General features: G+C 33.0%; 1 protein-coding gene across 4 annotated transcripts in view; it reads left to right on the top strand.

The window, feature by feature from the left end:
• The first annotated feature begins 451 nt into the window (after positions 1-451).
• The window catches only part of ODF2L (outer dense fiber of sperm tails 2 like), a 35390-nt gene continuing 17663 nt past the window's right edge, over positions 452-18178 (top strand). For 2 of the 4 annotated variants that reach the window (XM_011355582.2, XM_011355585.2), the window contains exons 1-8: positions 452-670; positions 7435-7604; positions 9420-9552; positions 10209-10337; positions 11706-11765; positions 11935-12006; positions 12561-12677; positions 16248-16433. In XM_011355582.2, the coding sequence (XP_011353884.1) occupies positions 7492-7604; positions 9420-9552; positions 10209-10337; positions 11706-11765; positions 11935-12006; positions 12561-12677; positions 16248-16433 (810 nt within the window). In that variant the 5' untranslated portion in view covers positions 452-670; positions 7435-7491. Of the gene's footprint in view, positions 671-7434; positions 7605-7907; positions 8372-9419; positions 9553-10208; positions 10338-11705; positions 11766-11934; positions 12007-12560; positions 12678-16247; positions 16434-18178 lie in introns of those variants that run through there. The other 2 variants (XM_023528066.1, XM_023528065.1) reach the window with 2 other exon arrangements.

Genomic DNA, 18178 nt, shown 5'->3' with positions numbered 1-18178 from the left:
GCAAAGGGAAGATGAATGAGTAAAGGGAATCAAATATCTGGTGCCAGAAGATTGACTTTGGGTGGCGAACACACAGTACAATATACAGAGATGTATAATAGAATTATACACTGGAAATCCATCTAATTTTACTAAGCAATGTCACCCCAATAAATTAAAAAAAAAAATAAAGCACAAGGCAACTTTCCAGGATAAAAAAAAAAAAAAAAAAGCAAAAGCAGGTCACTTCCAGAACACGTGTCCAAAAATTTGGAATTTGTCATACTTATTTCTCTTTCTGGTTATGGATTTTTATAATTACACACAAATTCTGTCCTCTAATAAAACAAAAGGTTTGCAGGGGAAACTAAGAAACTGAGAGACGCTGCGCCTCTCCCCGCCCCCACTCCAGCCAATAGCAAAAGGCCTCTGCGCGCTCTTTTCCCCGCCGACCAATTGGCTGCGCAACAGCGGGCCCAACGGAAAAGGCGGCCGTTGCCAGAGAAACCCTTGCTGGTTACTAGCTCTGCTTGTCTCACTGGCACGTTAGCGGGCACTCTTCCACCGCTAGCAGTTCTAAGAATTCGCCTGCTTCTGCCTCGGAGCCCTTTCCTTTCTTCCTAGCTTTTACCCACCGCACTGCCCACTGCTTCCTGCACCCTCCTAGCCCATCCAGGGCTAGAGAATACAGGTATGCTCGCCTGCGGGGTTCCCACTAACATCCGCGCGGCGTCATTCTATGTGGCCCCTTCGGACCCATTTCAAGCAGAGCAAAGCGGGCTGACGTCACGGCGACGTGCTGACGCAGCGGTGGGGGCGTAGGCGCGCTTTTGGGCGGGGGGAAGCTTGGGCTTGGGTGCTGGTTGGGAGGGCCACCTTGTCGGTCTTCTGGCGTGTGACACTCGGGTGGTGGTGGGTCCCAGGAGAGGAAGTCCCTTGTGTCCACCCAGGGCCATACTTCAGCTCCTTGAAGCCCACACCCTCCACTTCCCCTGGACTGGCTGTCTGGGCTGGGGAAAAAAGGAGCGAGTCTCGTACTCCTAGGAGGGGGTGTGGTCCTTGGGACAGCAGGGCAGATCTTAGTGAGATGGGCTTCACAAGGAAGCCCTGACCGGGCCGGCCCGGGGCAAGGCGGGGTTTGTTTGCGGAAATAGTGCTTTTACTCATTCGGTTGGCTTTTATGCGCCCACTATTTAATATTGCACATCGTGGTAGGCCTTGGGGTTCCTAAGTGAAGACTACTCCAGGAATGAATTTCTTCAGGGTCTTTCTAGGTTCCAGCCTCTGTAGGAAACCCCTTCAAGGATGTGGTCTTGGGCAGGTCACTTAATGTTCCCGGCTTCAGTATCCTCATCTGTAAAAGAAGACAATGATAGTCACATTGGAGTGGTTAAGTAATAGAAGCGATCAAGTAAACTAGTGCCAAATTTTGAGTGTGAGTGGTTAGTAAGTGGTGGTCGTTGTTACTGAGCAATCCATTGCCAGACTGGCTGGTGGGGATGAAGTCTGTCGTAGAGAGTTTCTCTGTAACCTCATGCAGAGTAAAGTTTCAGGTGTTTTTGAGTGAATGACGTACTTGAAGCAGTTTTAAGCACTACTTGGTTAGTTATAGTTAAACCACAGAAAGATGTTTGCTTTTAAAATTAGTTTGCTTCCTTTCTGCTTAAAATAATGTCATGGTCATGTTTGTAATTCTTTAAAAGCTAGGTATTCATTTTTTGCTACTTATTTACTTCTGGTTTCGCAATTGATGTGTATTAATAGTATTGCTTTTTGTATTCCAGACACTCAAAGGTATGAGAAAATGGCGTTGCTTATATTACTATTAATCATTGTGCTTGGTCTGTACAAATGAATGAGACCCAGGAAACTGCGTATAGCAATGAAGTTAACATCTACCCTCTGGGCACAATTATGTTGGAAGTCAATAATTGTTTTCCTCCGGGCTCTCGTTTAGTAGTATTCAATTTATGAATACATTGAAGATGACTTGTATTCATTCTGCAAAGAATAGACACTGAAAGAATTGGTTTGACTATAAGAGTTGGTTCTATACAGATAATTCAGACCTGCAAGTAATTTCAGGAATTGTGGTTGACTGAGGGTGATTATTGTATTTATAAACATGAAAAAATTTGAAGACCTGATTGGAAAGCAGCCCCAACAGAGTGAGCCAGAGGGCCCTAAATAGAACCAAAGAACCCCAACTGTAAGTGTTTCTAAATCATTCTGTTCAAACCTCACCACAGCTTTGGCTGACAAAGATTACTCTCATTCTGAATACCAGAAAACCAAGGCTATGGGTGAGAGTTGTCCATATCAGGTGGCTCGAAAGGACTAAGAACTGATGAGTCAGGCCCAGTATTTCATTTTAATATGCTGCTTCTGGGTCATCAAGGAATGGTTAAATTATGTTCAGTCTTCCTTCTCTGTTGAGAAGGAGAAAATAAATGCTTTTAAAAGATTTTCTTCAATCTCCTCTAAGTTAATTTTGATACTCAAAGGGATAAGCTGTCATTTTTTTTTGCATTTTTTTTTTTTACATGTGGAGCAATCCATTTAGATGGTAATGGGTAAATGAAGAGTTTGATCACTTAAGCTGCACTGATTTCTTGCTATTCTGGCATTCTGATTCTAATTCTTTCATTATTCTTCATGTTTTTATTACCAATATAAACACCTTTTGATCGAAATTTTTTATAGGAAAACAATGTTGGAATTTCATCTCTCTGGGACCCTAAAAATCAGTTTGGCTGCTTCTCTCCTCCCCTCTCTATGCCTAAGTCCATTCTCCAAAAGACCACTTGATTTATCTTTTAAAGGTGCACTTCTGATCTGTCATTCCTTTTCTTAAAATTATTTAATGGTGTCTTAACATTTAGGAAAAAATTCAAACTCTTGAACTTGGCATATATTTGCCGCTTTCAGTGCGTCCAGTTTCATCTTCTGCCACTTGCCCTTGCAAGTCATGTTCCCTCCTGATTCCTTGCTTGTTTTATCCTCTGTCTGGAATGCCTTTTGCTGTTCTTTTTGCCAAGCTCAAAGTTGTTCTGCAGGATTCAACTGAGGTTTCACCTCCTCTGGGGAGTCTCCCAGGATCATGCCAGCTGGTGTTAAATATCCTGTATGCTCTCTTGGGACCTCATGAGCTCCCTCTCACATCCCTTAGCACACTGGAGTTTAGTGGTCTGCTCAGTGTCTGCAATCTCTTTATACTTGTAGTCTCTGCCTTCAAGGAGCTCAACCTTACTCATCCTTCACATTTCCTTGTACAGAACAGATTTCATTTTAAAATATAAACTGAATTTATGAGTGTTGTTAAAATCTGACTACATTAAGCTCTGTCACTTCCTTGCTTATAATATTGGGCAAGCTATTTAACTTTTCTAAAACGTGTCTTTCCCCTCTATAGCTTTTGGATGTTAATAACAACTCTGTAAGGGTTTTTGTGAGGTGATGTTTATAAAGTCAGTCAATGCTCCTTTAACAAATGGCAGCACTTGCCTTCATGTGGAAGGGGAGGAAAATGCTTTGTTTATCTGGTAAAGGATGCAGATTTTACTTGGGATTAGATGATATTCTGAACATCTTTGGTCCAGTCCTCTCTTGGATAATTGGATTCTATATGGGTTTCCCTTCATTTCAAAAGTGTCCCAGTTTGAATAATAAATTATTCAATCACCATAACTTACATAGTAGAATCTTACTTATACTCTTAACTGTGTTAGGTATTTTTTGAGGGCAGAGGGTCATGGGTATGATATTTGCTCTTATAGATTTAGTAGCAAGTTTGAAAGAAAACTAAAACATGAGCATTTACGGAGCAATTAAATTCTAAACCGTATGATTCTGAAAATACTATTTGATGTTTAGGACATTTAGGGCTGGAGCAGTCAGGGGAATATTTTGGGAAGAAGGAGGAACTGGACCTTGAAGTAAGAATAGCATATTTACAAATAAGTCAATGTCGCTGTTTCCTCTTCCCCCTATATTATCCAATCTGCAACGCTTTCATATTTAAATTCCTTTATTCATTGGACAGAGGCGTTAGATAATTATTTACAGTCTTGTGCTGCACAATGACATTTTGGTCAACATTGGACTACATAGATGATGGTGTGATCCCATAAAATTACAGTGGAGCTGAAAAATTTCTATCACATGTGATGTCATAGTCATCCTAACGTATAGTGCAGTGCATTACTCACACATTTGTGGTGATGCTGGTGAAACAAACCCGAGCTGCCAGATGCATAAAATTATACCACACACAATTATATACAGTACATAATATTTGATAATAATGTTACTTGTTTATGTATTTACTAGTTATTTTAGAGTGTACTCTTTCTACTTATAAAAAAAGCTTGCTACTTGATTTAATCTTGTACAATAACATGCAGTATAGGCTTGTAGCCTAGGAGTAGTAGGCTATACCATACAGCCTAAGTGTGTGATAGGCTATACCATCTGGTTTAGTGTAAGTGCACTCTATGATGTTTGCACAATGATGAAATCACTTGATGATTCATTTTTCAGAATGAATCCCTGTCATTAAGTTGTGCATGACTCTATCTAAGTTAACTTCATTATACCAGAAAATGTTTTTTTTTCCCCAATTTTGGTAATTTTTACTCATAAGATCTGTTTTCCACCTGTGGTTATTTTTATTCTTTGCCTATTTACAAATTTCCTATACTTTTTTTTTTTTTTCCATTATGGTATCTAAAAAGCCACACAATTACTTCTCTAGTAAATTTTTGACTAGCATCTAGAAATAATGAGAAACAAGCAGCATTACTATATGTACTTTGTGTTCCTTGCTGAATATTTTATAGTGAATTCTTCAGTAGAAGCTATGTGCTTTTATTTGAAGCCAGTGGGAGCTAATTTTCAAGAATTAATGTTTGGCAAAACAAATAGAAATCTTCAAGATTCACATGCTTTTCTCTTTGGAAAGATTAATTTTAAATACATATGTGTCTGCAACTGGTTAGTTTACTCAGAACATCTAGATGCTAAGGAAGGTCATGGATCGTGATCTTTCTTTTCTCTCACCATGGCCAGCGTCACTGAACAGCCATCTCTCAAATGCTTGTCGTTGGCCAAAATGGAACACAGTTGAGTGAGTGTAGCTGGATCAGCATACACCCATGATCAGACCTGGAAAAAGACTTAAGTACATGCCTTTTTGGTAGGGGACTGGTAAAGTCATCTCTATATAGGAGATTTAATTTTTTAAACATTAAAAATATTTAAAAATTGCTAACCTTTAGTGATTTGATCATGTGTTCATGTGCACAACATGTGTTAGTTCATTACTAACAAGTTGTTCAAAAGTATAATACATTTGTCAAAGACAGTATTATTCTACATAATGGAAAACATTTTCTTGCAAAACATCTGCTTTTCCATATAAGAATAATACATTTGATTCACTAACATGATAGCATTTTTTATGACTGTAGGACTTATTATGCTAAATAAAATTACTACATTGTTCTTCAGCACACACATGTATTTAGTTATAGTATTGTCGCAACATGGAAATAGTGGAATGCTTGAGAACCTCTGAATAGTTTTTATCCTGGAAAATATTTCTAGATTTTAAGGATATGATTATTGATAATTTCTATGGAAATATCTGAGACTTGATTTATATAGTTCTCTGCTTTGTGGTCTGAGGGGTCTGTAATGAAGATAAACTTTTAGAATGTTGGACTAAAAGTCAATCTAAAATCCCAATTTTTACAGTGCTTACCATTTAAAATAAGACAGTCACTTTTATAGGAGATAAAGCAGAAAAATGATGTATGCTTTTATCTTGTGATGAAACTTAGAAAAATTGTATAAGTAGCTCCCAGTAGCCCACAAAGCTAAGTAAGAACTCATTTAAAATATTGATACAAAACTGAATCTTATCTCATAAAATTTCCTACAAATTGAAGATCCCTATTCCTTTACATTGATTTTTAAAATTTTATTCCAAATATAGAAATCATTTTTCTTTTAACGATCCAAGAAAAGATGAATCCAGGGGTGAATAAGTAAAAAGCAACAGTTTTTATTCATCATTTTCGTTAACGGCTATAAACCTCGAGTCTTCTCTAATTATTGCTTAACTTTTATAAGGCTCTTTTATGAGATTCCACTGTACAGAGGAACAAATATTTAAAGAAGTGAATGGCTGAAAGATAAATACCAATTCTTTTTTTAGTGGGGTAACTATTGCAAATGAAATCAGTAGGCGATAGTTCTTTTGATTGCAGTGACTTATCCAGAGCATATTCTTCTTCACCCTTAGGTTTGGTTTTTCATTTGATTTTGTATATCTGTTTACTTTTAATTCTTCTAGAATTGTTATTCCTTAATAGCAGATGTTACATATTTGCAGCATTCAAGTAGGTCATCTTAGTCTATCTGTAGGTTATTTAGCAGTTTCATTTGGGCATGAGTCTCTGGTATTTCAAAAATATAAAAATGCTTTTCATTGGCCTATATTTTAAATATTTGCCTCTATGGTATATAGAACTTTCAGACAAAAATAGATTTTTACAGACACTTTGGAAGGTTTTAAAATTGCTAATTAAATATATGTTGTGAGTAATTTTCAACTTATTTCATCTACCTAAAGTATTGAAAGTTCTTAAACATAAGTATTTTATAACACAGATATATAAAACTAAATTATAAAGAGATAAATATCTGAAAAAATGCAGAAAACCTTAAATATACTATTTGATTTTATATAAACAAAATGAAGTTAGGAAGACACATTACCATATATCAGAGTTGTAAAAACACAGCCTTAAGGATTACTGAAGCAGTAACTCATTAAACTGGAACAGTTTTAAAGAAATTCATAAATATTCACGTTTTTAAAATGACATCTCTAAGTTTGAGTGAAAGCAATTACTTTATTCAGTAAAACTTAGAAGTAATGCCGTTTGTCTATTCATTATCACCAAGGAATATCCTAGATTGAGCTACAAAATGAGAATGAATGAATGTAATTTTGAAAGGTCCACTTTTAAATAGATAACATCTTCTTTGTAGCTATTGTCAAATACTTTCAAAAGTATCTTCTAGGCATAAATAACAATGAGCACTATTGTTAACCCATGGTTTTTCTATCTGTTTTCTAGTCTGTTTTAAGATATTATTATAATGCTTGAAGAAATAGACTAATAAAAATGTCTACATTTTTGTGATTATGTAGAAAAGAGTGGTCTTTTGGAAAATGTTTATAGAAATTGGCAATTGTTGAATGGTTGTGCTATGCAATTTTGATACAATTTTGAATTACTATCACAATGAGTAACAGTTAAGAGTTCCAATTTGTCTGTGAAATATTCGTTTAAACATCTCCAGGATTTCTATCTTATATCATTGAGTAATGACAGGAAAAAAAGAATCTAATGAAATGATAAATTTAATAATTAAAATATTTCCTAGGTTTCAGCTTATGTGAAGAAGTTGTAGAAGCCATCTATCAATCCATTTCCTGAATATATGGAGAAGCCTGCAAATGATAGAAGTCATTCAGAAGAACTATTTTCACATTTTCAAAGTAGACCAGAGAAAGAACATTTACCACTTCATGCCAGTGAAAGTCATCTTAGCTGGTATTCTCAAAAATAGGGGCTATCTAATTATCTGATCTCAGAGTTTCATGTTTTCGCATTGTAAATTATTCGAATCAAATATAGCATTCTTTTAAGAATATTTTCTTCAAATCTAGTAATTAACATTTAATCTGATTATAAATGTACTCATTTAGCAAAATTTGGCCATTTTTTTTGAATCTTAATGAAAGCACTTAAAAACAAAAACCTTACCTAAAAGAATTTTTAAAGTATAAAGCATTTTAACTAAGGTAAATGAAAATATACATACTATGGAATTTTGGAAATATAGTTTATGAGTATTAATTTACTTTTACTTGGCATATTGATCAAACAAATACTTATCATATTTTGCTTCTTTATGATGGGGAATATACTCAGTATTTATATGACTCATTGCCCCACAAAATGACAATCAAAATACCATTAGTTTAGCTTCCAGTTTAGCTTGTTACAAATGAAGATATTTGGTCATATATAATCATTCTTGACTTTCTGCCCAAGGTTTTTAATAATGGACACTTGTCATTCATAGCCAGTATCTTTTTAGGCCCATCATTTTAAGCCAGTGGTATTTAAGAACACATCTACTTTTTGACATAACCTCTAAGATGCCATCAGTTGCTGATGAGCCATTATATTATGTTTCAGAAAGAAAAATACTGCTAATTAAAGACTTGGAATTTATAAATGTTGAAAAAGTTCTTCAAACTTAATTATGCATATAGTTTTATTCAAACAACTCTGTGCTTATATAAAAATAAAATGTAAGTGAAATAAATGAATTAGGTATTCTCAAAACTTCTCTGTATACTAGTCCAACTCTTCTGAGTCACTTTTTTAACTCAAGTAGTCCTTGCTTTTAAGATTATTGGTGACATGACATTTCTTAGGATCTTTAACTGAAATAAAATTTATTGTTACTGGGCTCTTAATTACCATATACAGCAAGGCTACATTGAGTCTTGCTTCTGAAATGTTGCTAAGCATTCCTACTTCACTAACTCCCTTAAACTCTGTCTATGACCCTTTATTCTTAGGGGTTAAAAAAGTGCTGCACCCTATCTCTGGGTATTTGGCAAAGCATTGGACACCCATTCTATACCTTTTGAGCATGTACAGGATTGCCAGCTCAGGACTGCCTCCTGATTGACAAAGTTTGCAAGAAGCATCGTGATTTCAGGATGTAAAAATGTGACCCTCCCCCCAAAAAATGTATCTTACAGATATTGCACAGTAGTATCTAGGCAAAACATAATCAGGAAGGCAAATATTATCAGATTTGTTCTGAATGATACTTATAAACACAGATGTGAAGGATTTTGAGATACCTAGAGAGCTTTAGGTTTTTTGTGTTCCATTAGTTTAGATTATTCATTCTTCTGGAGGACTTTTTTGTGAACTGTAAGTTTCAAGAAAAGGTTTGGGAATACGATCTGGAAAGACAAATCTTTTGGGTTTGGATGAGGGAGAAGGAAGGGAATTAAAATAGACAAACATGCACACAAATCATTTTACAAGCTGTAAAAGGGATGTTGATTAATTATCAGATAGCACAGTGAAACATTGCTGTTGGTGGTCTTTGTGTTTTATATATCTTAACATTTTAAAAACTGTCTTTGTTTATAGTAAATGTAGAAAAAATATGGAAGTATAGAAAAATTTATTACATTTTCAGTGACAATTTACTGTTACATTTTGTAGAACAATTTATGGAACTGTAATATTTAGTTAGGCTATAATATGTTTGCCTAAAAGTATACCTAGTTTATGTGACAGATTTAACTTAAATTTTGTTTGTGAATATCTAATTAGTTTACAGCAGGGCGTCTTAAATGAAACAACTGAATTGGAAGCAACATATAAGGAAGCCGAGTTGGCAACCTACTCTGTAGAATTACTTTTGCCATTATTTAAGAACACCATTGAAGAAATTAGTTTTGAAAATGTGAGTACTTGTGAACATCTAATAAAATGAAAAGTTAGCATAATACTCAATGCATTAACTACGGTCTCATATATTAAAGTGGTTATACTCACATACTGGTATTTGATATAAAAAAATGCAGGTTTATCATCAGTGTTCTTTATTCCTATGTCAGTAACTGTAACTCTTTTCCTCAGAGATAATCTCAAGCATGTACTTGATAAGAGGCCAAGCTAGAAACTGTATACCTTGATGCTCAATTTACCTGGATTTGAATTAGGGAGTCAGTTTTTCTCAAGAGTGAATTTAAAATAAAAAAATATTCTGAGAGATGAAATAAATCTCTTTTCTCTAATGTTATGTGGAAATAGAAATCTGTATTCTAAAATTTCAGTATACTAAAGTTTGAGTAAAGAACAAAACACTGGATTGTATTCTATTAGTTTTATTTAAATAAATGACAAATATTTTAGGGTTTAAGCCCTTATTTTGATTTCATTTTACTTTAATATACTAGGTAACATCCTATTACTATCAATAAACTTGGCAAAATTTACTATTACTATGTACAAAATAATGATTTTGATACTAGGAAAAAGTTTTTTGATAATAGTAACATTTTAGAGTATCTTAATGCTATATCTTAAAATATGTATGTGATTTTTATATTTTGTCAGGCTAATCTTTCTGCATCCAATTTGAAGAAGATTTTTAAACAGAAGGAGATATTAACAAAAGAATTAAACACTTTTAAACGTGTAAAACAATCTTTTGAATATCTTCTTAGAAAGACAGAATACCAACAAGTAAGGAACATTAACCACTAATTTAATAGCCTTCATTTGAAGGCTATATTATTTCTCAAACTATAGAAATTAAAATGGTATATTTGAAATGGAAATAATACTTGAATTTTTGTTTGAAATGGCAACCCTTAAACTAATCCCTACTTTTATTATTTTATAAATAGTCTTACAAGAAAGCAACATTTTTATAGAAAATATATTTTTAGTTTATATCTCAAAAACTTTGTTATACTATAATTTTCAGTTGATTACAATAGAATACTCTTAGAATTTAAGCTCTTGTGTACATTATAGTTATAATTTATGGGGGGTTTTGGTAGCAGTTTTGTCGTGATATAAGTCACATACCATACAATTCACCCTTTTAAAGTGTACAATTCAATGATTTTTAGTGTATTCACAGAATTGTGTGGCCATCACTCCAATCAATTTTAGAGCATTTTCATGACTACAAAAAAGAAACTCCATGCCATTTAGAAGTTCACTTCCCATACCCACCCAGCCTATTACCTACTTTCTGTCTCTATGCATTTGCCAATTCTGGCCATTTCATATAAATGGGCTCATTTCATGTGTGATTGTTCATGACTGCCATCTTTCATTTAACATGTTTTCAAGGTTCATCCATGCTGTAGCACTTATCAGTGCTTCATCTCTCTTTATTGCTGACCCATATTTTGTTGTATGGGTAGACCACTTTTACTTTTCCATTCCTCAGTTGATGAACGCTTGGGTTGCTTCTGCTTTTGGCTGTTAGGAATAAAGCTGCTGGGAACATTCATTTATATGTTGTACCTAAAGAAATGAAAACATATATGTATGCCAAGCAATGCCCTTATAGAACATAAGGATGTGTTTCCTGAAGTCCACGAACTGTGTATATGATTTTACATTATATGTATATGCATATGTGCTTTGAGTGAAAGGAATTCATAGCTTTTTCACATTCTTCACTGGGAATATAACACTCAAAATGAATACACGATCTTCTCTATTCTCATTTCAAATGTCTACATAGAATTGTTACTGATTTGCTATAATTACAAAAAATTTCTTATTGATAGAATTAGGTTGTTTATAATTTTGACCTGTTAACAGCACTGTGAGCTTCTGTAGGCAAGATTTTTGTGATTTTTATGTCATGGGCTTGTACTTTCTGAGTCATTTAGAGATTAATTTAGTAACTCCACTAATTTCATAACTTGTGTACAAAACATAATTTGGAAAACTTGGGCAAAAATCCTTCTGATGTTAATTTAAAAAAAATCTGAACTGTGCATAGTAGTTGTTCATATTAATTTCTTAATTGAGACTTATTCCACATTCTACTACTTTTAAACACTGATTTATAGAATCTTTTTTTCACAGATAGGCGACAGTTTGTCCAGCATATTAGAGAGGCTAACTGATAATGAAAGTGAAAATACTGTAAGTCTTTTTACACTTTGTGTCTATTTTTACACTTTGTGTCTTTTTATACTTTGTGTCTTTTTATACTTTGTGTCTATTTTTTATTTGTATGTTGCTTGGCTTTATAAAATTAGCCACCATTATTAAAGTTATGATATTTCTAACTCTTACATTATATTTGCTGAAGAATCTTAAGAAGAAGGTACTTGAAAAGGAAACATATATCCAAGAACTTTCTTGTTTGTTTCAGAATGAAAAGGTAAGCAAATTTTGAGCTTAATTCATTTATTTTCTTAATATTGATTCCTTACCTTCTTTCTATCCTGGCCCCCATATCAGAAATAGATACAAAAGGTTTTTAGATTATTTTGGTATTTTACAAGTTTTATGTAACAAATATGACATCTTAATTATTTAAAGGTTTTTTAAAAGATTTTTATGATGTTTCTGTCAGGGTACTTGGCATAAATCACTGTTAGGAACTATGTGTAAATTTGTATTGTATTTCAATTTTAGTATAAAGTAAGGAATTTGGGTGTTTGTAGGAGCATTTTAGACATACCCATAATTTTACTTTGGAAGATAGGAATTTTAAAAAAGAAATAATTATGAAGAGCCATTAAATAAAAGGAGGACAGAGAAAACATCCCAAAAGCCTTACATAAAATATATTTTGTAATAGGGGGGTCATGGTTTATGTAAAGTCTTACTTTATTTTTTATCAATTTTTCAGCTTGTGTCTAAATACGGGTAAAGTTAAAGATTGTGGAGAAATATATAAAGTAATGCATTTTTTTGTTTTCTCTGTTTTAGGCAAATGCTTTGAAAGCAAACCGTTTTTCACAATCAGTGAAAGTAGTACATGAACGACTACAGTTCCAAATTCATAAAAAGGAAGCAGAGAATGATAAATTAAAAGAATACATAAAGGTTATATTCATCCATTTTTATAGTTTGTGATAAAGTTAATGACCTAGTATAAAAGCCTTTACTTAATTCTGGAATGTGATGGTGTTTAAAGAATTAAACTGAAGTGTTGCCATGGGAAATATATATTTGAGGCAAATCTTAATTTTAAGATTTCTCAGCTGTCTAAAGATTTGCCTCCAAATTCCAATATAAAAATGCTGTCTCATTTTAGTACTAATCTAAGAATGACTTGTAGAGCTTGAATTACTTAAAACAAACAAACAAACAAACAAAACTTTTCTAGTATATAGTTTATTTATGTTTATTGTGGATAATTTGTAAAATAAATATACCGAAACCAGTGTTTACACTTTGGTATAGAGTATTCCAGTTTTTTCCCTACATCTATACATACATACATACATACTCTCACACATATTTAGTAAGTAGTCAATAAATGTTTATTATTTTTGTGTTTGTTACTAATGGTAATAACTTTAAAATCAGATAACTTAGGTTTGGTATTCAGACAGTCAAATAATCTCCTTGGCATATAGTTTTTTTTTAGCAATATAAATAAGAAGAATTTATTGGTTTAAACTGAGTGGTTTAAATGTTTTTCAGGAAGCCTCACAGTCACTTTTTCATAGGAATTTGAGGTTGCTTTGATATGACACAAGCTAATTGGATCTGTTGTCAATATTTTTGCCAAAGAAAAACAAAAAGTATTCCCACTTTCAGAAGAGAAGTATACCAAGACAAATCCTATTGGGTGTGAGGACTTCTGTGTCAAATTTGTTTGCTTTTGCGTTCCTGAATTGTAGCAGATGCCCACAATCTGTGACACATGTTTCAAGAATGCACTTGGGGTCTTTCTTTTTTTTTCTTTCAATAGCAAAAAGCTTTTGCCTATCGAAGGGACACTAATCAGGATTATGAGAGATGTAAAATTTGTCCTCTATCCCCCTACATGTGCTTTAAGCACTTTCTCTCATAGACTTCCTATGTCCTTTGATCAGTGTCCTGGGCACTGCACATGAACTAAAGTTGCTGTTGCATTGCTTGTCATGGTAAATATAAGAAAATACATAGGATTTAACATCTCAGATAATCATCTACTGCAATTTTATCTTACACAATTTTTAATTATGTCCTCAAATAGCAGTTGGTGAAGTTTTTGAAATTATTTTCTTCAACTTAAAAATGAAATATTAAGTGATTTTTTAAAGTTTACAGTTACTTCATGGATGTGGTTCCATAGTGTAGTGGTTAGCACATCTGCTTTACACGCAGGAGGTCCTGGGTTCACACCCCAGTGGAGCCTCAGTCCATGGTGTGTGGCCATGCCACCGTGAACAAGCCCCATGTCTGATCTTGGAAGCTTAAGCAGGGTCGGGCCTGGTTAGTACTTGGATGGAAGACTACCTAGGAAGACCAGGTGCTGTAGGCATAAATAATAATAAATAATTTTTTTAAAAAAGATTATATAATGGTTACTTCATATACCCATGCTAATTTGGGGAAAGAATATAAAGCTAAAATCCTAAGATTTTACCATGACAGTCTACTGTCTAATAGTTTGAATTTAAATTACTTAAAAAAAAATTCAGCTGTTTAGAAATGATTAAAAGAAGTTGCATTAGGTTACGTGCTATAATTTTCTACATTCTCTCTTACACACACACTTTTGGAATTTAAGGCATTAAGTAAGTAATTGGGGGTCAGAATTCAGTTCTTCAGTTTAGGTTTACCAAGTTATCTTTTAGAGTACAAACACAGTGAACTCAATTTGGCAACAGAAATCTCAATTTTTTAGTATTGTTGAGTCATTTCATTTAAACAATATAAATTACGTTATAATTCTCTGAGAACTAACCAAAAGATACTTTGAACCTATTTTTATTTTTGGATCTTTATAATATAGCAATTAGAGTTAGAATATTTTTACATTTTAGAAGAACAGAATGACTTGTAATATGCAGCATGTGTAGTTCTTTGGAAATATGAAAAAGGCAAATAATTGACTTTAAATATGTGTCTATTGATTTGACAAATGACTAGTTATTCTGAAACTAAAAATAATTTGATAATACAATCCCTAATAGTATGGAATTTGATAGATCCATTAAGAAAGTCTTGACTGGAACCTTTTTCAAAAAATTTACTTCACTTTTGATATTTAAAAGGATTTTTTTAAAGTGTAGCAATTATTCATGATGTGATGATGACACCCTGTGGTTTCACAGAGGAATAACAGCTGTATTTCCTGCAGGGGTCTTTGTTTCTCTTAAGTAGACTTATTGTTAGTAATTTGTTTTTCCCCAACTACTCATTAAAACATTTCCTGGGATTTTTCAGGTTAAGAAAAATTTTTAGAGACAATTTGAGAATATTTTACTGCTTCCCCTATTCTACCTTGTCACTTTTCAAAGAGATCAAGTCTTTAAATCTTGTTTTAGATTTACATCTTAATCTTAATTTTAGTGGAAACGGAAAGCATAGTTTTTGCTGATTATAGAGTTAAGAAGAAAAGCCCCATTTTTTACCATAACTTCTTTGAGTCTTTAAAATTAAAATGATTGTCCAATGAATGGGAGACTAAAACTTAAATTCTGTAACAATTTTACATTCTTTTCAGTATTACACAACGTTCAAAAAGTATAAAAGCATTAAAATCTTAAGTCTTTAAATTCTTAGATACCTAATACTCAAATACTTTAAATACAAATTCTTAAAATAATTTGGAAAAAAACCCATGATAGTAGTCACACTAAATCATATCCATCATCTTCCGAGCCTAATATTGTCTGTCTCTCATTATGTCATCAAAAAAACAGCCATTCTACTTAACACTATTAAACTCAATAGGTAGAAACATCCCCTTCAAATATCTTTTTATTCTTACTAACTCTAATGGACCTAGTAGTCATTCGCTTATCTAAACTCGTTCAATCTTGGAATAATGCCCTCCCCAAAGTTACGACTCATTGGATAAAGCAGTATTTCTGTTGTCCTTGGTGAACTCTTTTAAGTGTCCAGACATGCCCCTTAATTCTAGTAAATTAAAATTTGGTAATTTTATCTGTGTTTATCTTATCCCTACCCTTCATATTCTATAGATTTTGATCATATATCCTTAAAACCTTTCTCATTTTAGCTAGAGAGCCCTAATATTTTTGGTGAGCTACTGATTTCTTTGAGCTTTGTGTACCTGTTGTTTGAACTGTTTCCCGCTCAATTATTGTTTTTTGATTTACAATAACTAGTCCTATGTATAATAGTCTAGATGCGAAGTTCTAGTTAATCACAATAGTTTTAAGGAAGTTAGTATTTGTGCTGTAATCAGTGATTTTGGTATCTTTATAAGAAGAGTAGCATTTGTTTTATGTAAACTTTTGTATCTTAAATTCGTATTGCGACTAGTTACAGATAAACATTGATGAAATCATCTTTTCATCACTGTTTTGCTTTTTATTAATCATACAATGCATCCTTTTAGTAAACTCTATGTGGAAGATTATTTACATATTTTTGCAATGTTTTCATAAACATTGGAGCTCTAAAATAATTGCTGCTAATATTTTGTTTTAGAGCTTGGAGACCAAGATAGCCCAGTGGAACTTGCAATTGAAAAACAATAAGCATGAGACTATAGCAATGAAAGAATCGAGTCAGCAAAAAGTTATAGCCCTCAAAAAGGCATCTAAAGTTTACAAACAAAGGCTTGAACATTTTACTGGAGACATTGAAAACCTTACTTCCCAAATTAGAGATCAGGTAAGTATAAAATTCTTTCTTAAAGAACTATTTTATGTACTCAGTTTATGTGGTTAATGTCATGATTCTTAATAAAATAATTTTATTCTTCTCTTTATGTTACTGATACTAGAAAAACTTTACTCATAGTGTTTTGCTTTAGTCTTTATTTTGAAAGATTACATAAAATGTCAAATTATATATTGAGTTATATCAGCATTTCCTGGGGAATTTTACTTAAAGGAAATGTGTGTCTCAAAGCTTCTATGGCCAACTAACTAAGGGTAAAATTTCATACATATTTTCCCTTGAAATTTTCAGTGTACATTAGCATATTAGAGGCACTGAGAAGGCTTCAGTAAAAGTAAAGCAATGTAATGGAAGATATTGAACTCAGAGTTTCCCACCACTTATTTAACTGCAGAACCCTTCTTTAACCCACAAAGCAGCTCTTGGAACTGGTTCTGAGGAACACCAGTTTGGGAAATGCTGATTTATTTTATTAGGCCATATGACTTCATTCAGTAATTCACTTCATTTAAACTCTGTAATGCATTTAAAACCATTTGCTGACGTAAACACACCATGTGAAAGTTATCTTTGCGTGTAGTACAAAGTTGAAAAATGGACTTAGTACTTTGTTGTTTTTAACAAATTATTATATTTACTCAATTACTAATTAATAAAGCATTCACTCTTTTTAATGTCTCACTGGTATTCCTCCTCTTAAGACCTTAAGATATTGAGACTCATAGAATTATTTGAGGTTTTTAGAAATGAAAACAGACTTATAAATGCTTATGTAAAGAAAACAATGTAATATTTTATAATCGCAAGTGTTAACATTTTAAGACTAATATTTAACCTACCTACATTCAGAAGAATTTAACTAGATAAAAGAATTGAGGGCTAGGTTCGAAATATCGAACGTTGTAGACCTACTTGAATGTCTGAAAATATTCCTGCGTGATAAAAACCATCTGGGTCATTGACATTTTTAGGATTTTCCTATTTAAATAGTGCCATATCTTCCATGCCCCAGATAGTAGTATAGGAGCCCTTATTAACTTTGTGACTTTGGTTAAGGTACCTAACCTCTCTAAGCTTCACCTTTCTTATCTATAAAATAGGGATAATACTATCTGTCTCATGCTTATAGGGAAGAATAAATGAGAAAATATATGTCAGAGCACAGTGCCTGGCCATATTACATTTTTGCCATATTGGCCTCCTTTCTGTTCCTCTAATACAAGGAGTTTGTTTCATTGTTTTTGTTTCATTGTTTTGTTTGCTATTGCCTTTGGCTGTAACATTCTTTTCTGGCTCACAATAGCTGGTTCTTTTTTTAATCATTTTTTAATTGACATCTCTTCAGAGGCCTTCATTGATCACTCATTTTGAAGTAGCTCCACACCAGTTAATCATATAAATGTCTTAAGTTTTCTTCATAGCATTTATTTTATAGGTAAAATTTCTAAATATCTTAATTTATAATTGCCCAGCTTATATTTCATAGTGCATATTTATTTTACAAAATATAAACACAGAATACTAGCCTTTCTTCAATACAGCAAAAATGATACTGTAAACAATATAAACAAAAAATGTCTTGCACATAGTAGATGTTCAATAACTACTTGTTCAACAACTGGGTGAATGATAGAAGGACAGAAGAAAGCACCCAATAAATGTTAACTCTAATCATTACTACAGTAGTCCCCCCTTATCTATGGTTTTGTTCTCCTCAGTTTCAGTTACCTACAGTC

Source organism: Pteropus vampyrus, unplaced genomic scaffold (assembly GCF_000151845.1).
Source record: "Pteropus vampyrus isolate Shadow unplaced genomic scaffold, Pvam_2.0 Scaffold22, whole genome shotgun sequence".
NCBI lineage: Eukaryota > Metazoa > Chordata > Mammalia > Chiroptera > Pteropodidae > Pteropus > Pteropus vampyrus.
The sequence above is the reverse complement of the archived record's forward strand: the minus strand, read 5'-3'. Positions and strand labels throughout refer to the sequence as shown.